This window comes from Heteronotia binoei, chromosome 11, assembly GCF_032191835.1.
Source record: "Heteronotia binoei isolate CCM8104 ecotype False Entrance Well chromosome 11, APGP_CSIRO_Hbin_v1, whole genome shotgun sequence".
Taxonomy (NCBI): domain Eukaryota; kingdom Metazoa; phylum Chordata; class Lepidosauria; order Squamata; family Gekkonidae; genus Heteronotia; species Heteronotia binoei.
In genome coordinates this window covers 18,628,439-18,653,556 of record NC_083233.1, presented here as the reverse complement: position 1 = coordinate 18,653,556, position 25,118 = coordinate 18,628,439, and the positions used below count along the sequence as shown (strand labels likewise).

At 50.9% G+C, this 25,118-nt stretch overlaps 1 protein-coding gene across 1 annotated transcript; it reads left to right on the top strand.

The window, feature by feature from the left end:
• The first annotated feature begins 3,557 nt into the window (after positions 1 to 3,557).
• Positions 3,558 to 4,584, top strand: LOC132579247 (syntaxin-1A-like). Its single transcript, XM_060249489.1, has one exon. The coding sequence runs from the start codon at positions 3,676 to 3,678 to the stop codon at positions 4,573 to 4,575; it is 900 nt and encodes a 299-aa protein (XP_060105472.1). The 5' UTR covers positions 3,558 to 3,675; the 3' UTR covers positions 4,576 to 4,584.
• Positions 4,585 to 25,118: the final 20,534 nt, after the last annotated feature.

Sequence of the window (25,118 nt, the reverse complement as noted above, 5' to 3'; positions counted from 1 at the left end):
GCCTAGAGAAAACTGCTGCTTTGGAGCGTTGCTGACCAGGGTGACCCCTAGAGTTGGAGGTTCTCAACACGCTGCCCCACTTTGGGTTGGCGGGGGGAACCTGTCCCGATGTCGCTGGCACGATGACGTCACTGGAAGTGACGTCATCGTGCCGGTGCTCACCGGCCGCTCTAGGCATTTCTGGGAAAGTTCTATGGTTTTCCCAGACACTCTAGCGATTTGGGAGGGAAAACTCTATGGTACAACAGGTGCCATAGAGTTTTCCCCTCCCAAATCGCTAAAGCGTCCGGGAAAACCATAGAGTTTTCCTGGAAACACCTAGAGTGGCCAGCGAGTAACATCACCGGTGTGATGACATCACTTCCGGGTGATGTCATCGTACTGTGTGCAAAAAAAGTCCCCCGTCGGAGGCCACGGGGGACTTGGGAACCCTATATTCAGATGACCAAGATCAGTCTGCCTAGAGAAAACTGCTGCTTTGGAGTGTTGCTGGCCGGGGTCACCCCTCCCACCTCTAAGTTCCCACTTTCTCTCTAAAGGAGTTCCTGGAGCCCCACCCATCCAGGAAGTCCCAGGGAAATCCTGCAGAAGTGAGTATTCCTGTGAGATATGAGATGGAGGAGAGGTTTCATCCCCCGCAGGGGAATTCCCCTGGTCACCTTCTGGTACAGTTGCCACCTGTGAGTTGGGAAATACCTGGAAATTTTGGGGGTGGACCCTGGGGAAGGGGAGGTTAGGGAAGGGAGAGACCTCAGCAGGGTCTAATACCCTAGACTCCACCCTCTGAAGCACCCATTTTCTCTAGGGAAACTCATCTTGGTCACCTGGAGATCAATTGTAATAGTAGGAGAGATCTCCAGGTGCCACCTGGAGGCTGGCAACCCTAGCCCTGCTGGCAAGAGGCTTAGCTAAGAAATGTGGCTCATTCAAAGCCCTTCAGCCTTACTGGCATTGCTGGCCTTTTAAGCACTGTTACTGTTAGGGTTGCCAACTCTGGGTTGGGCATTCCTGGAGATTTGGATGTTTAGCCTGGGGAGGGTGGGGTGTGGGGAGGGAGGCTCAGTAGGGCATAATTCCATAGAATCGATCCCCTGAAGCAATGCTGTTCTCCAGAGGGGACTGATTTATGTACTCCGGAGAGCAGTAGTAATTCTGGGGGATCTAGGGTTGCCAAGTCCAATTCAAGAAATATCTGGGGACTTTGGGGGTGGAGCCAGGAACAAAGTTGTGACAAGCATAATTGAACTCCAAAGGGAGTTCTAGCCATCACATTTAAAGGAACTGCACACCTTTTAAATGCCTTCCCTACATTAAATAATGAAGGATAGGGGCACCTTCTTTTGGGGCTCATAGAATTGGAACCCCTGGTCCAATCCTTTTGGAACTTGGAGGGTTTTTTGAGGAGAGGCATCGGATGCTATTCTATAAATCTGGTGCCTCTAACTCAAAAAACGGGCCCCCAGAGCCCCAGATACTTGCAGATCAATTCTCCATTATACCATATGGGAATCAGTCTCTATAGGGAATAATGGAGTGCCCAGCAGACATTTCCTCCCCCCCCCTGCTTTCTGATGACCTTAAAGTAGGAGGAAAGCCTCCAAACCTTGGGATACCCTGTCCCCACCTGGGGATTGGCAACCCTAGGGATCTTCAGGCCCTGCCTGGAGGTTGGCAACCTGAGTTGCTGTTCTGGGGCCTGTCAGCTTCTCCTTGGTGTGCAGCAGGGGACGAATCATGCCACTGGATCCTCTGGGTGGCAGGTAGCTTCTGGCCTTGGTAAGTGCAGGGTGGGGGCTTCCCAACCCTGTACAAAATGTTGAACAAGAGCGCTATTCTACCTGTTGCAAGAGGCTCCCAGTTCAAATCTGGATCATGGTGTGAGAGGAGAAAGGAATGGACATGTACAGTGCTGGGAGATCCTTAGAAGGATTTTAGCATATTTTTAAACATGGGATCCCCTGGAATTACAGCTCATCTCAACTACAGAGTTCAGCTCTCCTGAGGAAAATGGATGCTTTGGAGGGTGGCCTTGTACTTAAGTCCCTGTCCTCCATTTCCAAATCTCCAGGAGTTTCCCAACATGGATTTGGAGTGTTGCTGGCCTCTAAACTGTGGAGTCTTGTTAGCAAAAATTCTACTTTGTGAGCTACTGGCATTAAAGTTTTGAGCTACTGTATAACTTAGTTTGCTCCGGGGCCATTTTACCTGAGCTAAGACAAAAATGTGTGAGCTAGAGGCAAAAAAAATCTGTGAGCTCATACTAACTCAGCTTAGAAGGAACACTGCTGGCAATCTTATCCCCCCCATCCCCCAGCAGTGGCCTGGGGGGACCTGGAAACACTACAATGGGCAACTGGTTTGGGCCAGCTAGAAAGAAGGAAAGGAATGTAACCTTTCCCCCATGCTGAGGCAAGACAAAAGAAATGGTTTCCGCTTCCTGTCCTCTCAACAGAGCACTCACATAATTCAGCAATTTTCCCTTTCCAAAAGAAGGGCACAAGGGCATTTGAAAACCAGCCCTGTTTGGGTTATGGACAGGGCTTTTTTTTGTAGCAGGAACTCCTTTGCATATTAAGCCACACACCCCTCTTATGTAGCCAATCCTCCAAGAGTTTACAGGGCTCTTACTACAGGGCCTACTGTAAGCTCCAGGAAGATTGGCTACATCAGAAGTGTGTGGCCGAATATGCAAAGGAGTTCCTGCTGCAAAAAAAGCCCTGGTTATGAATTAGAACATAAGAACATAAGAGAAGCCACGTTGGATCAGGCCAGTGGCCCATCCAGTCCAACACTCTGTGTCACAGAGTGGCCAAAAAATCCAAGTGCCATCAGGAGGTCCACCAGTGGGACCAGGACACTAGAAGCCCTTCTACTGTGCCCCCCGGCCAAGCACCAAGAATACAGAGCATCGCTGTTCCAGACAGAGAGTTCCAACAATAAGCTGTGCTAATAGTCACTTTTTGTGTTTGGGGGATTTATGACCTTTTTCTTGTTTTGTGCAAAGTAGGTGACTTTTGTGCTTTTGGGATTTGAATCTGGCCAGCTTAGTTTTTTTGCTGGTTTTTACTTTGATCCCGTCTTAACATCGTGTGGGTCGTATGACATTTTGTGGTGTTTTATGTTTGCTTGACAAAGCACGCTGCTGTGAAAATTTCAGCTGGAAGGCAGTATCAACATCTCATGAATGAAAAAAGAAAGAAAGAAAAAAAATCACGCACTGGAATTTCTCTCTGTTATGGCTCAACTTGCACCTGGTTCCGGCATTGGTAACTGCAGTTTAAACTAGCACGGCGTCACCTTGGAATTGGCCGGGTCTGGCTCTCGGCTTGCTTTCCCCCCTTTGACATTTCCCCATGACTGCTCCAGCAAAGCTCATTCCTGCAGCTCACGTTATATGACTGGGCTGTGTGCCCACCCACACCTGGCAAGGAATCCGGTCCAACTGGTTTGAGTTAACCATGTGATGCAGAATAAACTCCGGTTATAAGCACATTGCCAAGTCAATATTTGCGAGAGCACGAGGGAGGGAAGTTTTCTTTCTCCCCCCCCACCTTTGGTTTTTAAGCAGCTGACGCAAAAGTTCCTAAACTTCCTTCAAATCCACGTAAAAGCCAATGGGTGTGTTTTGCCTGCCTCTTCTTCCACCGATGTTTCCAGCTTTGAGAAGAGCCGAATATGAAGGACAGACTAGAGGAGCTGAAGAACCGAGTTAACGAAGATGGGGACTCGCTGGACCTGGACGACACTTTCTCCTTCGACAACCCCGTTTTCAAAGAGGGAGAGAGCGATCCCATGGGCAAAGTTTTCCAGGAGATCACCAGCCTCACCTCGGCCCTGGATAAACTGGAGGAATTATCTGAGGACATCGACAGGAGGCAGCAGCAGGTCTTGTGCTGTACCACGGAGGAGAGCATCTGCAGAGAGAAGAAAGAGCTGAGCCAGATCAAAAACGACTTCACCAAGGAGGCCAAAACCATCCAGCCCAAGCTGAACAGCATCCGGGAGACCCTGGCCAAGGACGGCGAGCAGCCATTGGCCCTCGGCCGCATCCGCCACAACCAGCTCATGGTCCTCATTGGCCGCTACCGCGACATCGTCACTGGCCACTACGCCAAGGAGACCCTGTACGTGGAGAAGCTGAAGGAGCAGATCAGGAGACAAACAGAATTGGCGGGCTTGAGCTTGCGGGAAGAGGACATCCGGCAGCTGGTGGAGAGCCCGGTGGCGCCACGCATCGTCGGACAAGACCTGGAAGTGCTCAGAGCCAAGCAACATCTGGCCATGGCTCAAGTGCGCCACCAACAGCTGCTGGACTTGGAGGTTCAGATCACGGAGCTTCACTCCCTCTTCTTGCACATGGAGATCTTGATTGCTGAACAGCAGGAGACTGTCAACAGCATCGAGTACAACGTCTTGCACACCCTCGACTACATCTCCCAGTCCAACGAGGAGGTCAAGAAAGCCCTCAAGTATCAGCGACAATCCCGGTTTGCTGCTGCACTGTCTGCACTGCTGGGGCTCTGCGCTTGCTGCACGTGCTTGTCATGTATGGCCACTCCAAACATTGTACGGTGAGGAAAAGATGGGGACAAATCTATGACTTAGAACACTCCAGACCCCTTGATGTGCCTGAAAGTACGGATTGGTCCAGGAGAGACATTTGGGATGGACGGTTTGCATGTTGAAAGGTGGTTTTACAGTTATTATTTATAAAGAATAAACTACTTCTCTTTTTCTTATCCTCCTTGGGTTTCTACTGGTGCTCTTAACAATGATTCCGTGCTAGGGACACAGGTTTGTGTCTTCTGTCGTATCCTTAAGGTGAACTGGCAAGTGGAATTTGTAAAAAAAAAGAATGGCGCTAAAGCACAAACTTGCTCAGAGGTCAAGGCTTGCAATGAAGACTTTGTAATCTCCGATGTGTCTCAGATGGCCAAGGACTACCCAGCTCTGAGAGAAAGACTCTGCATATGCTCAGAGGCACTCTCTTTTCTAATACACCTTTGTCTGCTGCAGACCTAGCACTGAAAACAGGGTCGAGCAGAAACCTGAAACTTTGATGCATCCTGGTTAAACTCTGGGGATTACTGTAATACGATTGAGCCGGAAGGAAGTACCGGGTGTTTGGGATTACATTCTAACCTATGTTTTCACAGTTCTGCTTTCTTTTTGTTGCCGCTAACACTTGTGGTTTGTCATTACTATATTTCATTCAAAGAAACCAAGGTCCCTTTCCCCCCCCCCCCAAATCAGGAAGAGGTCATCGTACCATTTTAAAACAATTCTGTTTGCTCAGTGGTAAACTTTATTTATTCCCTGAATATTTTAATACAAGGTAGATCGTATCTTTTGCAGCTGGTTTTTTCCTACGCATTCAGAATTCCTAATGGCTTCTAATCTGATTATCTTTTCTCTTTTGAACAACCTGCAGTATGAATTATGGATGTTAAGTTTACATTAAAGTTTTGTAAAAAAATAAAATAAAAATTCCATGTTCTGTTACAAACCAGCTTAGAGTTCCACACCGTGTCTGCACTTTTAGAAGGTTTCTGCAGCGGACAAAAAGCAACATCCAGGGCCCACGTCAGTCACCCCCAGCCCTGTGACCCAGGGGAGGAGAGGGGTCGAAGACTAAAAACGAATAAGATAGATAAAAATCCTGCAGGTGTAGCATTGAATTTCACAATTGTAGTTTTGTGAAAAGACTGCTGCATTTATCGCATTTTGTGGCTGTCGGTCGCCACATCCTCAGGATGTCAGATGTCACATCCTCAGGGCTTTGTTTTTGAGCAGGAACGTACAGGAACGCAGTTCTGGCCGGCTTGGTGTCAGGGGGTGTAGCCTAATATGCAAATGACTTCCTGCTGGGGCTTTTTAAAATCATCCTCATGAACTGGTAGGGCTGCCAATCCCCAGGTGGGGGCAGGGGATCCCCCGGTTTGGAGGCCCTCCCCCCGCTTCAGGGTCATCAGAAAGCAGGGGGAGGGGAGGGAAATGTCTGCTGGGAACTCTGTTATTCCCTATGGAGATTTATTCCCAAAGAAAATCATGGAGAATTGATCTGTGGGTATCTGGGGCTCTGGGGGGGGCCTGTTTTTTGGGGTAGAGGCACAAAATTTTCAGTATAGCATCTAGTGCCTCTCCTCAAAAATGCCCCCCCAAGTTTCAAAAAGATTGGACCAGGGGGTCCAATTCTATGAGCCCCAAAAGAAGGTGCCCCTATCCTTCATGATTTCCTATGGAAGGAAGGAATTGAAAAGGTGTGCCGTCCCTTTAAATGTGATGGCCAGAACTCCCTTGGAGTTCAATTATGCTTGTCACAGCCTTGATCTTGGCTCCACCCCTAATGTCTCCTGGCTGCACCCCCAAAGTCCCCAGATATTTCTTGAATTGGACTTGGCAACCCTATGAACTGGAAGCCCAGTTTGTGTGGATGTCACATCTGAAGAATCCTTGTGTTCTCAGTGCGAGTTGCATGTTGGTGGGATCATAGACAACGAGGGCTGCTAGGAATCAGAATCCCTTGGCACGCTACCAGGTTGCCAGCCTCTAGGTGGGGACAGGAAATCTCTTGGAATGACAACTGATCTCTAGACTACAGAGATGAGCGTCAAAACCTACGGCAATAGGCAGTCCCATTACTAGATACTATTATGTAGTGAGTGACTGAGAAAATGCATAATGACAAACAAGCTGCTATGAATTCAGTAATGCTTTTAAATGAATTTGTATTAAGCACATCATCATCTGTGTCTGTTTGAAAAATGATAATGCTACATATATGCGTGAGACCTATTATTTGTTCAGTTCACTGAAGGTATGTTTGCTTATTTATTATGCTGATGCTGTTTTCAGCGATTGGAGGCTGGGTTAAAGGGTAGACCAGGCGTGTCGAACTCATTTGTTATGAGGGCTGGATCTGACATGAATGAGATTTTGTGGGGCCAGACCAAGCATGTCATAAAACGTGACGCCAGGCAGCGGAGATATAAATTTTATAAAGGACACGGCCAAACACGATTAATGATATTATTTTTACTTAAAATACAAACATGCTTAAAATTCTCGCAATATTTGCTTTAACATGGAAAGGTGGGGGAATTGTGGGATTTCACAATACAATTTTTAAAATCAAACATCAAGAAAAAAACACAAGGATCACAGCAGAAACTAAAAATATAAAATGCTCCAAGCCTAGGGAAATATGGAATGGCTGGGCATTGCAAACTTCTCTCCCCCAGCCCCTCCCCCTCGGGTCTACTCAGATTGGCAATGGCATACAGTGTAAAATCCCCCTTTGGCTGTGGTTCCCAGGTTAAAGTACTCACTGTCAGTTCTCACGTCCATTCAGCAGAGACAAGAAGAAGAAGCAGAAGAAAACACTGGATTTATATTTCGCCCTCCACTCAGAGTCTCAGAGCGGCTCACAATCTCCTTTATTTTCTTCCCCCACAAAAGACACCCTGTGAGGTAGGTGGGGCTGAGAGGGCTCTCACAGCAGCTGCCCTTTCAAGGACAACCTCTGCCAGAGCTATGGCTGACCCAAGGCCCATCCAGCAGCTGCAAGGGGAGGAGTGGGGAATCAAACCCAGTTCTCCCAGATAACAGCCCACGCACTTAACCACTACACCAAACTGACAAGCTGGCTCAAAACATCAACCCTTTAGTTGCAAGGACACAAATCCTGGAAGCAGCAGTTTCAGCTGGCCATAGAAATGCTGGAAAGTGAAACTGATCTCCACTCCATTGAAACATATTGCAGATCAGACAAAGTTGCAAGGAAAATGTGGGATGTGTTTCCATGAAGGTCTCTGAGCTCAGATAGACTACTCCCAGAGGTGAAGAGTAGTCTATCTGGGCACAAGAGACCTTAATGGAAAATCCATTCCACATTTTCTTTGCAGCTTTGCAAACCCAGAAGAGCTTCCTGTTGCAGCTGGCAAAGACGAGGCAGAAGGAGCTGGGAACTTCGGCAGCCTCAGAACTTGAAAGGGTGAGGACAGGAGGGGGGAGAAAAGAGCCCTGTGGGCCTGATTAAAGCCTTGGGGAGGACATTTGACACTAGGGCTGCCAAACTCCCACCAGGGACAGGGGATTCCCTGGTCTGGAGGGCCCCAACCTGCCGGCAGGGAGCAGGCTGCCGGGGGGGGGGGGGGAATCCCTTACCCCGAAGAGCTCTGTCACTGTGTGACATCATTGCGCTGGGGACATCATGCTGGGGGTGCTCTAGGACTCACGGTCTAAACTCTATGGTACAACAGTCCCCTGCTGCAGCAGTGGAGGCAACCCTGTTTGACCCCACCTGAGGTAGACCATATGGACCGATAACTTGACACAATTTAAGAAAACTTTTTCTGTGTCTCTGTAGTTCGGAGTCGCTGCTTAGTATGATCCCTGTGTTGCTTCGCTGTTAGTCCTCGTGGGAATTCACTGGCACACACAACGAGCTTTCTGTCCTTGACAGAAGAATTGGTGGGTGCTTCTTTGTTTTTATTTTAACCCTGCTTTTCAGCATTATAATGGCTTCCAAAGAAGCTCAGGGGTGCTGGGATTGCACACAAATATGATCAAGGGATGCCTGCATGATGCTCCTCCCCCTCCACCCGCCCTTAGTGAGGGCACTTCGGGAAGGGGGACCTCCTCTCCAGAATCTGCTTTCAGGCCCCCAGTCTCACGTGTTGAGCTGCAGATCTTTCCCACAGCTGGTAATGCAGTAGCTCCTAATCGAGGTGGCAAAATCAATGAGCAGTCCAGTGGCATCTTAATGAGTAAGAAAATTTATCCCATCATAGGCTTCCTTAAGCCGGAGCTCACTTCTTGGGGTTGCCACTTGCCAGCCTCCAGGTGGGGCCTGGAGACCTCCCACTTTTACAACTGATCTCCAGCTGGCAGAGATCAGTTCCCCTGGAGAAAATGGCTGCTTGGAAGGGTGGACCCTAGGGTATTGGACCCTTCTGAGGCCCCTCCCTTCCCCAAACCCCACCCTCTCCCAGATCCACCTCCAAAGTCTCCAGGTATTTTCCAACCCAGACCTGGCAACCCTACTTCAAGAAGACATTGGATTTATATCCCACCCTGCACTCCGAATCTTGGAGTCTCAGAGCGGCTCACAATCTCCTTTATCTTCCTCCCCCACAACAGACACCCTGTGAGGTGGGTGGGGCTGGAGAGGGCTCTCACAGCAGCTGCCCTTTCAAGGACAACCTCTGCCAGAGCTATGGCTGACCCAAGGCCATTCCAGCAGGTGCAAGTGGAGGAGTGGGGAATCAAACCCGGTTCTCCCAGACAAGAGTCCACACACTTAACCACTACACCAATCTGTCTCTTATTCAGATCCAATAAAGGTCAATTTGAACTTGAACTGGTTGGGGGTGACCACTTCACCCTCCCACTTACCAGGTTGCCCTGGGGTGGTCAAGAGGGAGACGGCAAATCTTGGTGAATTGTACTTGACACAGCATTTTCTCTTGGGTGTGCAGCTTTGGATGGCATGGCACCAGTGCATTCCCTCAAAGATCTGGGATTCTGTTTGCATCTGTCTAAAGTGGATGGTCATCAGATCTCAGAAGCCAAGCAGGGCCAGTCCTGGTTCGTATTTAGATGGGAGACCACCAAGGCACTCCAGGGTTGCTACATAGGTGCAGGCAATGGCAAGCCACCTCTGAACATCTCTTGCCTTGAAAATCCTACAGGGGGCGCCATAGCTCAGCTGTGATGCTTTCCACCAGCTGCAAGCTGCATACTGCATGGAAAACACGTGAATTGCCCCAGTCAATGACGATTGTATATATTGAGAAGGTCACATGGAGCGCTTGCTCATTGTTTTGCACAATGGGAGGGCCAAAAACAAACTTCTGGAAAGGGTTGTTGTCTTGTTGTAATAGTGTTTTTTAAAAAATGGGTTTGGTTATTGTTATGACTGACCGAAGGCTTGCTTTTATGAAATATTCCCCCCCCCTTCCTGCAGCACTTGTTCCAAAATGTTAGAAGGGATAAACTTAGATTCTCTTTCAGTTGTGGGGTGACCTTATGTGGAAAATAAAGCAATGTTTGATCATGGAATGAGAAAAGCAGTCTGTATTATCAAACAGTGAACATTCCTTCATGCTGTCTGCCGGTCTGGATGGAGAGGAATGACTCTGTGGAGTCATGTAGCAGAATGTGGTTGTGTAATGGGTCAGCAGAGGACGAGGTAATGTTCTAGATTACAAGCGTGGGAACTGTGCTGTGGGAAACATTTGCTAGGGATGCCAGCCTCCAGGTGGGACCAGGAGATTTACTGGAGTTGCAGCTCATCTCCAGACTACAGAGATCAATTCCCCTGGAGAAAATGGCTGTTTTGAAGGGTGGACTCTACAGTGTTATATCTTGCTGAAGCCCTGGGCTCTAACCTCCAGGAATTTCTAAACCCAGATCTGACAACCCTACACATTTTAGACTGCAACTGTAGGTGTAGGGGTAGGCCACACCCCCTGACATCACCATTGTTTCACACAGGACCTTTTTTTGTAGAAAAAGCCAAGCAGGAACTCATTTGGATATTAGGCCACACCCCCTTGATGCTAAGCCAGTCGAAACTGTGTTCCTGTGCATTCCTGCTCAAAAAAGGCCCTGTGGAAGACTTGTATCCAGATTCTCACTCTGGCATGAAGCTCATTAGGTAACCTTGGACCAGGCATTCTCTCTTAGCCTAACCTCCCTCACAGGGAGGTTTTGTGGATAAAATGTGGAAGGGGAAATCATGTGTACTACCTTGAGCTCCTTGGAAATCAGCAGGATAAAAAAAGGCCTTCAACTGATAGATTTTTGGATGCACCTGTATGGGAAAAGAAAGGAAAGGTCCCCTGTGCAAGCACCAGTCGTTTCCGGCTCTGGGGTGATGTTGCTCTCACAATGTTTTCACAGCAGACTTTTTTACGGGGTGGTTTGCCATTGCCTTCTCCAGTCATCTACACTTTCCCCCCAACAAGCTGGGTACTCCCTACAAATTGAAAAGTATCACAGCAGGGAGTCAGATGGACTAGAACCTTTCCCAGCAATGTGCTAGATCAGGGGCAGCCAAACTGTGGCTCTTTCACACATATTGTGTGGCTCTCAAAGCCCTCACTGCCCATTGGCTGACTTGAAGAATGCATTTAAAATTAAAGTTGCTTTCTTTCTACTCTCTTTTCCCCCATTCTATTTGCCTGCCTTCCTGCCTGTCTTGTAGCTCTCAAACATTTGACACTTATTCTGTGTGGCTCTTACATTAAGCAAGTCTGGCCACCCCTGTGCTAGATAATCTCCCCCCCCCCATTTGTAGGAAGATTTTCTTTGATGGGGAAGCATTAATGTAGCATATCCTATAAGTTTCAATAGTATGGGTCAATCTGTGACCTCAGGAGTCTACTGTTTGGCTGCTTTGTTAAGCTGAATTGAAATGCTATGCCGGCAGACCAAAACCCATGTGTGTGCGATATGGTATATGCACATCATTTCGTTTTTATTGATATTCACTGTGTGTGACATGATTCCGACAGTACAGTGCCTGAATCTCTGGCGTGCTCATGTTTCAGGTATAGCGACTAGAGTTGCCAGTCTCCAGGTTGGGCTTGGAAATCCCTCGGAATTACAGCTCATCTCCATACCTTCAAGAAATGGATGCTTTGTAAAGCGGACTCTATGGAAAGCACCAAGCTCCCCAAACCTTACCCTACCCAGTTTAAATGAGAAAATGTGCTTTAATGTCGATGAGTTCTCCCCCAATATCCCGTTTCCATCGGGCGACTATAGTTTTAGATGGTCGTTTTGATTTATTTTGCTCATTTGTCATTTTTTTAGTGACATCTGCATGCTGCCTTGGATATTATTTACAGTAGAAAGATAGGATCTTGTGATTAAAAACAAATAGCTCTCTCTGTCTCGGGCCTTGAACAACAGGCAGCGGCCTCAGGGCTGGCGTGTGGGGTTCTGCCTGAGGCGGAACCCCAATGAGTGTCCCCCCCCAGTGAAGTTTTACCACGCATGAAAAGTGTATGCACAGCATGATGATATCACTCACATCACCACGTTGGGCACTTAGTTTCTGGGCACTGAGGGGACGGGGGATCTCCTCTGACTAGGGTTGCCAAGTCCAATTCAAGAAATATCTGGGGACTTTGGGGGTGGAGCCAGGAAACGTTGGGGGTGGAGCTAGGAGACATTGGGGGTGGAGCCAGGAGCAAGGGTATGACAAGCATAATTGAACTCCAAAGGGAGTTCTGGCCATCATATTTAACAGGACAGCACACCTTTTAAAATGCCTTCCTTCCATAGGAAATAATGAAGGATAGTGGCACCTTCTTTTGGGGCTAATAGAATTGGACCCCCTGGTCCAATCTTTTTGAAACTTGGGGGGCATTTTGGGGAGAGGCACTGAATACTATACTGAGAATTTGGTGCCTCTACTTCAAAAACCAGCCCTCCCTGGAGCCCCAGATGCCCGTGGATCAATTTCCTATGAGAATAATACTCCATACGGAATAATAGCATTCCCAGTAACCATTTCCCTCCCCTCCCCCCACTTTCTGATGACCCAGAAAGGGGGGAGGGCCTCCAAACTGGGGGATCCCCTGTCCCCACCTGGGAATTGGCAGCCCTAGCTACCCTGCTCTCTCACACACACACACTCATACCCACCCAGTTACTTGCTCTAAAATGAAAGCAAAACAAACAGAGGGGCTGTGCTTTGAAGAGCTTCTGCTACTGACCCTTCCCCATGAAGTGCTTCCTGCTTCCTGCTCCACTTTAAAGGCACATACACACACACATACACACACACACTGGCATTTTGAAAGGGGACCTGTTTGCCGGTTTCTAAACCTGCAGAGATCTAGAGGTAAATGGTGGCTCTGGGGGCGGGGCTTCTCCCCACCGGCCAGCTGGCTGGGGGAAGGGGGAAGCCTGTAAAACCAGGGGATTCCCCACTGGGACCTGGGGATTGGGAAGCCTACCTCTGACCCCTCAGTTCCCAGAAAGAACACACCGCGCTTCCCCTCCTCAGGGCTTTCTGAGTTCGGAGGGTGCCGAGGACTGACAGCGCCGTTCTTTCTGGGTGCAGAGGGGCTGGGGGAGCCCCTCTGACCCCTCAGCATCCAGTTGGAGGCTCAGGCATGCTGGGGAGGGGGGGGGGGAGATTGAGAATCCTCTATTGTCAGATAGAAAGATATTAGGGATGGTGTGAGTGGGGAGGGAACGCCTTTCTCTAGGATATTAGAATAATGCTGGAGCTCCTTTTCATTTTTAAATCCTTTCATTTATCTTTGGAAACACTTAAAAATATTTCTATCTGACAATAGAGGATTCTCAGTCTCTTCCCCGCCCCCCTTCTCAATTCAAGCCTTGAAATGGCAGCTGCAGAGGAAATCAAACAGGAAACATGAAAAGCAGTTCGGTGGCGAATGAGGTTCTGAAGCACTGAAAGCCCGGTCGCCTGTGCTTGCCTTTAATTGGGTTGTTTCAAAACATGGGGTCAGACGGCATTATTTTGCAAATGCAGGTCTAAACTTGCAAAAGGCTCAAGGAGGAATTTATCTGTGTTGTTTTCAGTTATGTAAATAAGATGCTCAAGGCTATACCCCTACAGTGACTGTGGAGAAGAAGAAGAGGAACTGCAGATTTATACCCTGCCCTTCTCCCTGAATCAGAGACTCTGTGAGGTGGGTGGGGCTGAAGAGGGCTCTCACAGCAGCTGCCCTTTCAAGGACAACCTCTGCCAGAGCTATGGCTGACCCAAGACCATGCTAGCAGGTGCAAGTGGAGGAGTGGGGAATCAAACCCGGTTCTCCCAGATAAGAGTCTACACACTTAACCACTACACCAAAGTGGCTCTCTGGAGGACAAGAATCAAATTTGTGGCGAGTTAGGAGCTTCCGTGAGTCACCGAAGCAGGGGTCATTTCGTAGAAAAAGAGGTGCCGGAGCTCATTAGCACAACTCATTTGCATATGCCACACATCCCTGACATCACCAGAAGGGGTACTAAATTACATCAGCTCAGCATCTACCTTCAAATGCTTCTTGAATTAGAATTGTCATAATAAAACCTTACTTCCGTCATGCTTTTTGAATTCCTTGTTCCTATGTGGCCACAGTAGCATAAGGAAGATTTCCATCTGTCTGCTTGATATGTTTTGGTTATTTTCCCATTTTTTTGGTGGGGGAAAAAAAATTAGAAAGTTTGTCAAATCTTAGAGTTCAGCAAAATTCTCACTTGGAACCCAGAAGGAAATATTTAGGGGTCAGAAAGAGCGCAATACAATTTGGAGGTTCCGGAGCTCCTCTCCTGTGAGCTACTGCCCAAAATGAGGCCTGCGCTGAAGTATCTGAAGAAGTGAGCAGCGACACATGAAACCTCCTACCCTGCCACAAATTTGGTTACTCTTTAAGGTGCTACGGGACTCTAGGTCTTTTCTTCTGCTGCGGAGGACGCCAAGAATGTGGATGGTATGTGTGTATGGAAAGACTGATTCTAATAGCAATGCAGGCAGTTTTTGAGTAGTTGGAACGTATCAGTAAAAAGCAGGGCTGCCAACTCTGCGTAGGAAAAGTTGTGACGTTTTGGGGAGGCTGCTTGGAAGTGTTGCCGTTGCATCTTCCCTTCAAACAGGCTTGTCAGGCCTTCTGTTGTAGCCGGATGCTGGGAGCTCCAAGGGGGAAAACCCTGCAACGTTGCTGATGTGACTGTGTCACTTTGAACCAGGGGTGGAATTCTAGCAGGAGTTCCTTTGCATATTAGGCTCACCCCCTGATGTAGCCAATCCTCCAGGAGCTTATAAGGCTCTTTTTTGTAAGCTCTTGGAGGATTGGCTACATCAGGAGTTGTGTGGCCTAATATGCAAAGGAGCTCCTGCTAGAATTCCACCCCTGCAAGTTTGAACCAAAAGGGGAAAGAGTGAAAAAGAGGGGTGAGGCCTCTGTAGGAAACCACAGAAGGTACAGAGTACTGGAGGGCAAGTGAAAGTGAGGGCGGTGCGGTGTGGAAGGCTGATAAATTTAACTGAGTACAAAACAACTATTAATATATACAGTGCAAACAGTGCAGTGCAATAAGAGAAAACACCCCCTGTATACAGTGCATGATACCATGAAGTATGACCATTAAGGTATACAGATTCAGTGCATGATACAGTGAATTACAATGAGTAAAGTATAACAATTGATGGTAGGTGTCACGGCCCGAGTCTCTGACACGAAGCTGCGGCTGCTATCGTCCTGGCAACGAGCCAGGACCTCTCGCAGACAGCCCAGGCGAAGCACAGGGAGTGGTCGTAAAACAGTCCAGTTGATTGATAACGTAAACAGGCAGGCTGGAGGGTGAGACGGAAGCTTGGTCAGGGAAGCCGAGAGTCAGAAGCCGGGGAGCCGAGCCGAAAGTCAGAAGCCGGGAAACAGAGCCGAGAGTCAGAAGCCGGGAAGCAAAGCCGAGATCAAACGATACCTAAGCCAGTCCGATAAGCAAAGCCAGAGTCCAGAATACCAGTCTATGGGTCAGGCCGGGTCAGGAATGCACAGGTTCTTTCCGAAGCAAGGGGTGCGAGACGCAGACACATCCAAGGGTGTTCGCTTGTTGCCAGCACAGTTTGGCCTGAGGCCAGGATCCCAGATATACTGCTGGCTAATTGGCTCGTTAGAACTCCGGGCTCAGATCTCTTCTAGCCCGCATGCGCGCCTCTCTACGCCTGTTCCTGAATTCCAGGCGTCTCCTCTCGCGCAGGCGGGCCCCAGGTGTTGGTGAGTCTGGGGGAGATGAGCTAGTACCTGGTGTGGCCAGATTGGTTTCAGGTGGCCCCTGCTGCTGGCTGGCTCCTTCAGGACTTACGTCCTCTGTTGCTGAAGGCATCTGCACAGCAGGGGCGGGGTCAGAAGCAGGCACCTGCTCTGAGTCAGCAGGGGCAGGCATGACACTATCCCCCCCCTCAGGCCCCCCCTCATCCAAGCCGCCTGGCTTATCTGGGTAGGCCTCATGAAACTGCCGGAGCAGGTCAGGGGTATGCAGGTGGGCAGCCGGTTCCCAGGAGCGATCCTCGGGAGGGTAGCCTTCCCAGTCCACCAGGTACTGGAGTTGACCTCGGTGCAGCCGGGAGTCTAGGATCTGGTGGACTTCAAACTCTTCCTCATCGTCCACCAGCACCGGTGGCGGAGGCGGTGGTGGAACGTCCCTGTTTGGGTCCGGCGCTGCCGCTGGTTGGAGGAGGGAGCGGTGGAATACGGGGTGTATCCGGAGGTGGGCCGGAAGGCGTAGGCGGAATGCCACGGGGTTGACTTGCGCCTCTATGGGGAAGGGCCCGATGAACCGATCGGTTAGCTTGGAGGACCGGCCAGGAGTCCGGAGGTACCGGGTCGAGAGCCAGACAGAATCTCCGACCTTGAGGGGGGCTCCGTCCTGGCGATGTCGGTCCGCGGCCAGTTTGTAAGCGTCCTTGGCGCGCTGGAGCTGAGTGCGCAGGAGGGCGTGGAGCGCGTGGAGTTCCTCAAGTCGGTCGGTGGCTGCGGGAACGTTGGCGGAGGGGCCGAGCGGAGGGAAGAATCGGGGGTGCAGTCCATAGTTGGCGGCAAACGGCGTGGTCCGCGTAGAGCTGTGGACTGCGTTGTTATACGCGAACTCTGCCAGGGGTAGCAGAGTGGCCCAGTTGTCTTGCTGATAGCTGGTATAGCAGCGCAAGTACTGCTCCAAGGTGGCGTTGGTCCGCTCGGTCTGCCCGTCGGTCTGGGGATGGTAGGCGGAAGACAGGTGTAGTTCTGTCCCCAAACCGTGCTGGAAGGCCTGCCAAAAGCGGGATGTGAATTGTGGGCCCCGATCCGAGATGACCTGCGTGGGTAACCCGTGCAGGCGGAAGACGTGGTTTAGGTACAGCTGGGCAGTCTCCGGCCCGGATGGTACTCTGGCACAGGGGACGAAGTGGGCCATTTTGGTGAACAGGTCCACCACAACGAAAATGCAGGTGTGGCCCTGGGATCGTGGCAGGTCTACGATAAAGTCCATGGACACCACGTCCCAGGGACCGGCGGGAGTCGGCAGGGGTTGCAGGAGACCGGAGGGCTTGGCCGGTACGTTCTTGGCTCGGCGGCAGACCTCGCAAGAAGCCACGTAGCGACTAACGTCCGCTCGGACGCGAGGCCACCAGAAGTCCCGGGTCAACAGATGGGCGGTCTTGTGCTGCCCGAAGTGCCCAGCCGGGGGGGCATCGTGGGCCAGCCGGAGGATGCGGGATCGGAGAGGCCCGGGAGGGACGTACAACTGCTCCCGATGGTAGAGCAGCCCATCCCGGGTGGATAGTTCTCCGGCAGGGTCTTGCTGCGGTTCCTGCAGGTGTTTCTGCGCCCACGGGTCGGTGTCTTGGCTGGCCTGTATCTCGGCCACCAGGGCGGGTGCGGTCAGAGTGGCGGCAAAGACCGAGGGTGGCAGAATACTAGCCCTGGGGGCTTCGGTGGCACTAGAGGTGTTATAGTCCGGCCGGCGGGACAGAGCGTCGGCTCTCTGGTTCTGGGAGTGCGGGACGTAGGTGATGGTAAAGTCAAATCGTGAGAAGAACAGGGACCACCGGATCTGCCGCTGGTTCAGCCGGCGGGTGGTCTGCAAATGTTCCAGGTTACGATGGTCGGTGAAGACTTGGACCGGATGCCTGGCCCCCTCAAGGTGGTGGCGCCAGACCTCAAAGGCCACCTTGATAGCCAGGAGCTCTCTCTCCCAAATGGTGTAATTGCGTTCGGCAGCCGAGAGCTGCCGGGAGTAGTAGGCGCAGGGCTGCCATGGCTGGCTAGGCTCGTCCCGCTGGGAGAGCACGGCTCCGAGGGCCACATTGGAGGCGTCCGCTTCCACCATGAAGGGCAAGCTCGGGTCAGGGTACCGCAGAAGGGGACTGGAGGAAAAACTCTGCTTGAGCTGGCGGAAGGCCCGGTCGGCTTCGGGGGTCCACTGAAAGGGCTCCTTTGGTCGGAGGAGTCTGGTCAAGGGCTTGGTGAGGTCGGCGTAGCCCGCGATGAATTGCCTGTAATAATTGGCGAAGCCCAGGAGGCGCTGGATGTCCTTCCGACTTCGAGGGGCCTGCCATTGAAGGATGGCGTCGACCTTCCGCGGATCCATCTGGGTTCCCTGGGGGGAAATGATGTGCCCCAGGAACTCAACGGACTGGAGGTGGAAAGCACATTTCTCCAGCTTGGCATACAGGCGATTGGCTCGGAGTCGCTGTAGCACCTGGCGGACGTGGTGGATGTGCTCCTGTTCGGATGCAGAGTAGACCAAAATGTCATCTAAATAAATGATCAGGAACCGGTCTAGCAGGTCACGGAAAACGTCATTCATAAAATGTTGGAAGACGGCGGGGGCATTGGTGAGCCCAAAGGGCATGACCAGATGTTCGTATTGGCCATACCTGGTGCCAAAAGCGGTCTTCCACTCATCCCCGGCTTTGATACGAACCAAGTTGTAGGCCCCGCGAAGGTCGAGCTTGGTGTAGATCGTGGCCCCTTTGACGCGGTCGAGGAGCTCAGGGATCAGTGGGAGCGGGTAGCGGTTCCGAATGGTAATCTTATTGAGGGCCCGGTAGTCGTTGCAGAGTCGCAGGTCCCCGGTCTTCTTCTTAACGAACAGGACAGGTGAAGACAGGGGCGAGGTGGAGGGTCTAATGAACCCTCGGGCCAAGTTCTTGTCCAAGTACTCCCGGAGGGCAGCCAGTTCCGGGTCTGCCATGGGGTACAGGCGGCCTGCGGGTAGCGGAGCGCCGGGCACCAGGTCGATGGCGCAATCGTAGGGCCGATGTGGGGGAAGCTGGTCTGCTTCCTTCTCATTGAAGACGTCCGCGAACTCCTGGTAGGGAGTTGGGAGTGTGGTGGCGGCCCCCAGGAGGCTGGTGGTGCGTGGGGAACCGGGTTGGTTGACAGGCGGCACCTGAGTCGAGTCGGGTGGTAGCGGGGAACAGGGTGCGAGGGTACTCGAAAAGCTCAGTTCACGTTGCACCCAGTCCACATGGGGGTTGTGGGCTTGCAGCCAGGACAGGCCCAAGATAACAGGGAAGCGTGGCATGCGGGCCAAATCGAAGGTCTGCTTCCCTTGGCGCTGTTGGACCCACAAAACGAGTGGTAGAGTTTCGTGGCGGACCGGCCCCGAGCGCAGCAGACGACCATCCACTGCCTCGACCAGTGTAGGAGTTCCCTTTTCCCGAACGGGGACGCCATGCTCCTTGGCAAAGTGGCTGTCCATGTAGCAGCAGGCAGCCCCTGAGTCCAACATGGCATGGACGAAGATCCACCGGTCGTCGGGAAGCTGCAGGCGGATCGGGACCAGGAACGGGGTGGGTGGTGGATGGACGGAGCTAGAGGACCTCAAGGAGTGCCCCAGGCCAGGAGATCCGGCTAGACCTGGGGCTGGCCTTTTACCGAGGCAGCGGAGCTCGGGGTGCGCTTTGATTTGGCCGGGCAGGAGCTTGCAAAATGCCCGTCCCCTCCACAATACAGGCACAGGTTGTGGGTGCGCCGTCGGTTCTTCTCCTCAGGGGTCAGGCGAGGGCGGGCGCCGCCCAGCTGCATGGGTTCTACAGCCGGCGGTAAAGCTGGGGTACCTGGAACGGGAGCCGCCGGGGGGGGCCTTGTTGGAGTAGTGCCCCTCTTCTGCCTCTGGCGCCGACCTTGCAGTCGCCCATCAATGCGTAGACACAGCAGGATCAGGTCCTGGAGGGCGGCTGGGCGGTCGGTGCGTGCCAGTTCGTCCAGGACGGCATCAGAGAGGCCTTCAGTGTACTGGTCCACCAAGGCAGCTTCATTCCAGGCCAGGTCTTGAGCCAGCAGCTGGAACTCTGTGGTATACTGAGACACAGAGTTCTGGCCTTGGTGCAGAGCCCGTATCTTGCGATTAGCTGTCTCAGCACGCATAGGGTTGGCATAGGCGGCCTGGAAGTGTGCCTTGAACCGTGTGTAGTCTGCTAGCAGCGGCGAGGGCTCTAGCAGCAGAGGAGTGGCCCACTTGGCCGCTGGCCCTTTAAGCAGGCTCAGGATAAAACAGACTTTTGTTTTGTCTGTAGGGAAGTCGCCCTGCCTTATCTCCATGTATAGTTCACACTGGGCGAGGAAGGCAGGGAACTCTTCCAAGTTTCCTGCGAATTTCTCAGGAATGCTCACCGGGCAGCGAGAGCGGGGAGCAGCGGCGGCAGCCAAGGCCACGGCATTGGACGCAGTCTGCTGCTGCAGAGTAATCACCGCTTGGGTTAATTGCTGCACCTGGTCTAGGAGCCCCGGCAAGGGGTCCATGCCTCCTGCCGCTTGGTCCGTCATGAGCGTGCCTGGTGAGTTTTGGGTGCTGGCAAGCTGTCACGGCCCGAGTCTCTGACACGAAGCTGCGGCTGCTATCGTCCTGGCAACGAGCCAGGACCTCTCGCAGACAGCCCAGGCGAAGCACAGGGAGTGGTCGTAAAACAGTCCAGTTGATTGATAACGTAAACAGGCAGGCTGGAGGGTGAGACGGAAGCTTGGTCAGGGAAGCCGAGAGTCAGAAGCCGGGGAGCCGAGCCGAAAGTCAGAAGCCGGGAAACAGAGCCGAGAGTCAGAAGCCGGGAAGCAAAGCCGAGATCAAACGATACCTAAGCCAGTCCGATAAGCAAAGCCAGAGTCCAGAATACCAGTCTATGGGTCAGGCCGGGTCAGGAATGCACAGGTTCTTTCCGAAGCAAGGGGTGCGAGACGCAGACACATCCAAGGGTGTTCGCTTGTTGCCAGCACAGTTTGGCCTGAGGCCAGGATCCCAGATATACTGCTGGCTAATTGGCTCGTTAGAACTCCGGGCTCAGATCTCTTCTAGCCCGCATGCGCGCCTCTCTACGCCTGTTCCTGAATTCCAGGCGTCTCCTCTCGCGCAGGCGGGCCCCAGGTGTTGGTGAGTCTGGGGGAGATGAGCTAGTACCTGGTGTGGCCAGATTGGTTTCAGGTGGCCCCTGCTGCTGGCTGGCTCCTTCAGGACTTACGTCCTCTGTTGCTGAAGGCATCTGCACAGCAGGGGCGGGGTCAGAAGCAGGCACCTGCTCTGAGTCAGCAGGGGCAGGCATGACAGTAGGGTTGCCAAATCCATTTCAGGAAATATCTGGGGACTTTGGGGGTGGAGCCAGGAGACTTTGGGGGTGGAGCCAAGAGCCAGATCGTGATAAGCATAATTGAACTCCAAAGGGAGTTCTGGCCATCACATTTAAAGGGGCCGCACACCTTTTAAATGCCTTCCCTCCAAAGGAAATAATGAAGGATAGGGGCACCTTCTTTTGAGGCCTCTTGAAACATGGAAGGTATTTTGGGGAGAGGCACTGGATGCTATGCTAAAAATCTAGTGCCTCTACCTCAAAAAACAGCCCCCCAGAACCCCAGATCCATTCTCCATTATACCCTATAGGAATCGATCTCCATAGGGAACAATGGAGTGCCCAGCAGACATTTCCCTCCCCCACTGCTTTCTGATGACCCTGAAGCGGGGAGAGGGCCTCCAAACCGGGGGATCCCCTGCCCCCACCTGGGGATTGGCAGCCCTACAGGGGCATCTTCTTTTGGGGCTCATAAAATTGGACCCCCTGGTTCGATCCTTTTGGAACTTTGAGGGTATTTTGGGGAGAAGCACTGGATGCTATGTTGAAAATATGGTGCCTCAAAAAAAAAAAAAACAGTCCCCCAGAGCCCCAGACACCTGCGGATCAATTCTCCATTATACCCTATGGGAATCGTTCTCCATAGGGAAGAATGAAGTGCCCAGCAGACATTTCCCCTCCCCCCCCCCGTGATTTCTGATGATCCTGAAATGGGGGAAGGGCCTCTAAACCAGGGAATCCCCTACCCCCACCTGGGGACTGGCAACCCTAATGCAGAAAGATCTTTTAAAAAACGTTTTGAACACACCCTGAGCTTCATAAGTGTGGTATGATACTATCTGCACACATTCTGGGAGTATGGCAACTACACTCGACAAGCCAGTAGGCTTGCGAGAATGTGGCTCCGATATACGTGCGCACTGCTGATATGGCAGCATGGCCAGTTTTTAAAAATATTCAGACTGTTTGCCCTTTTATATGATGAAAATGATACCGGAGTGGAAATGTAAATCTTCCCATTCTTTTTTTTTGCCCTAATACTAGGCATGACTCGTTACCAACACAGCCGGCAAGGCACCCGGATGGCTCGTTACCAGGAAGAGAACAGCGGCCACAGAGCTGCAAATATTCCATACTTTTTCACAGGCAACTGACTGCTGGGAAAATGCATTTCTGTAGAAATTGGTTTACAAATTGGACACACGCAAGTCAGTGCACAGGAGGAAGCCATATTAAAAAGGATTAAACTCAATCCTCCTGGGAATTTATAACTGGCTTGGTAGCTTGGGAGTGTGTTTTACGGAGGCAGCCTGCTTGAGTTGCAGAAATGCACCCAGATATGTTTTTTTTCCTTTAAAAAAAAACATTTAGAAGAGTAAATCATGCCTCAGTAACGAAATCAATTGACCGAGCCACTTCAGAGAGAAAGAAATTTGCCTAACTCACTTAACCGTGGTGGAATGGAGAGGATCATTTCTCTAGGAGTTGCTGTGAATTGAAATTCAGGGTCAGCGCCTGATTTCTTAAAATAAGAGGCACTAAGATATATTAATAAGAGCCCCATGGCGCAGAGTGGTAAAGCTGCAGTACTGCAGATGGAGCCCTCTGCTCACGACTTGAGTTTGATCCCAACGGAAGCTGGTTCAGGTAGCTGACTCCGGGTTGACTCAGCCTTCCATCCTTCTGAGGTCGGTAAAATGAGTACCCAGCTTCCTGGGGGGGAAGTGTAGATGACTGGGGAAGGCAGTGACAAACCACCCCATAAAAAGTCTGCTGTGAAAACGTCCCCAGAGTCAGAAATGACTGGTGCTTGCAAAGGGGACTACCTTTACCCTTTAAAAGATATATTAGCATTTCTATAGTATTTCAAGTATTCAGTGGGTTTCACAGATATTGTTACAGCAATGTTTGCAACACCCCTAAAAGGTAGGTTACATTTATTATCCTAATATTGCAGGTGGAGGAACTGAGACAGAGAGGGAGGGCTTCATGGCACGTTTGTGGCTGGCGGTCTTCTGGATCACATCCCAGGCTCTAAGCAACCATGGAACACTTGGACCGATTTCGCACTAAACTCTCCATTTGCCTATTAAAACCATTCATCTCCTGCTTCCCCACATTTGGAAAAGCAGATGATAAAAATCAAACATCAATTAAAATCATTGGTAAGAACCAAGAAGGATGATAGACGAATCCGTAGAAAAAGACTCGTAGATCTTCATTGAGACATGAGCGGCACTAACACAAAGCCAAAATAAACCACCCAGCTTTTTCACAAAATCTTGCTCATTTCTCTTGCCCACCGTCACACGTTGCTTTTGTTTGTGCAGATCCCTTGAATGTTGTTGCATAGCGGAGCAATGACACAGCATCCAGCTTCTTTAGTGGTTTATTAGTTCACAGTGAAACTTCAGGCTAGAGAGAACATCCCTCTTTCTAGACAAGAACTAGCCAGCCAGCCGGGATGGATGTCCTTGCTGCTGTTGCGGTCTTTCCTTGGGGCTTGAGTCATTGGTAATTCTCAGTAGAGCAGGGATGTCAAACATACGGACTGAGGGCCAAATCAGGCTCCCGGAGGGCTCCTATCAGGATCCCGAGCAACTGGCTGTCATCTGCTTCCTTCTCCCTCTCTCTTGCTTCCTTCTGCGTAACAGCTTGCTCTGCAAGGATTGCAAGGAGCTACAGAGCAAAACCTCTATTTTCTCCGTTGGCTGAGGCTCCTCCCTTGGAGAGGAAGAGGGGATGGCAGGGCTTGTTTTTCCATTCTCTCTCAATCGCACAACAGAGCTATTGAGTCAAGCCTCTTTTCCTTCCCCCTTCTGGTCCCCTGGGGAAGGAAGGAAGGAAGTAGCCAGAGCTTCGTTTGCCCAGTTCCCTGGATCCCTGGGAGAGATACAAAGAAAGCACTAATACCAACAAGTGCTAACGTTTTAAGCATGTTTTAAGGTTGTTTTTGTATTTGTCTATGTCCTTTATAAAGTTTATATCTCTGCTACCTAATCTTAAATAGATATACACATGGCCTGGCTCACATGACCCGGCCCAGCCTGACATGGCCCGGCCCAACAAGGTCTCATTTATATCAGATCCGGCCCTCATAACAAATGAGTTTGACACCCCTGTTACTCTTCAACAGGTAACTGTGGTATGGTCATCACTTCCTGGTGATGAAGGAACCCCTGTTGAGGGCATTCTGGTGGCATCCTTCAGATGAGTCAGAGTCTGATGTGTTTGAGGGATGGTTTTTTGAGGCATTTCAAGCAAAGAATTAGAAGAGTCAGTGTGATGGCACGATGTCTCTGTTACTGTTCACCTGCAGTCTGTGCTTTGTGTGAGGCAGGCTCTGTGATGTCTACCATTTTAGGGTTGCCAGCCTCCAGGCAGTGCCTGGAGATCTCCCACTATTATAACTGATCTGCAGGTGATGGCGATCAGTCCCCCTGGAGAAAATGGCCACTCTGGAAGGTGGGCTTTACGGCATTATACCCTGCTGAGCTCTCTCCCTTCCCCAAACCCTGCCCTCCCCAGGCCTGACCCCCAAATTCTCCAGGCATTTTCCAACCTGGAGCTGGCAATCCTAATGATTTGAGATGGAACTCACTATGAGCCAGCCCCATCGTTCAAGCCAACATTGGTTCCTAAGGAGAGAAGGTATGTAGATTCCTTGATGTCAAAGTGGAGAACAGCTCCGATTCTTTCTTAGATGGCAAGTCTCTTGCAATATCAGGGTGGACATAATTCAGGCATGTCTTTAAATGATTGTGTATGGACTAATCTGTTTTGTACTGTGGGACTCTGGATTTCACCATGTCCTTAGATGATGGCAAATATAAGGATGCATCCTAGACTCTTCTGACTCACTTTTAAAATTACTTTCTTCTATGTGGCCACAGTGGCATGAAGAAGATTTCCATCTGTCTGCTTTATATGTTTTGGTTATTTTTCCTTTTTTTTTTGGTGGGGAAAACTATTAGAAAGTTTGTCAAAACTTGCCGTTCAGCAAAATTCACACAGGGGGTTTGAACAATGGAGCCCAGAAGCA

What these genes read in the sequence shown, in the direction of transcription:
- LOC132579247 (XM_060249489.1), top strand. Translation starts at nt 3,676, where the DNA reads ATGAAGGACAGACTAGAGGAGCTGAAGAACCGAGTTAACGAAGATGGG.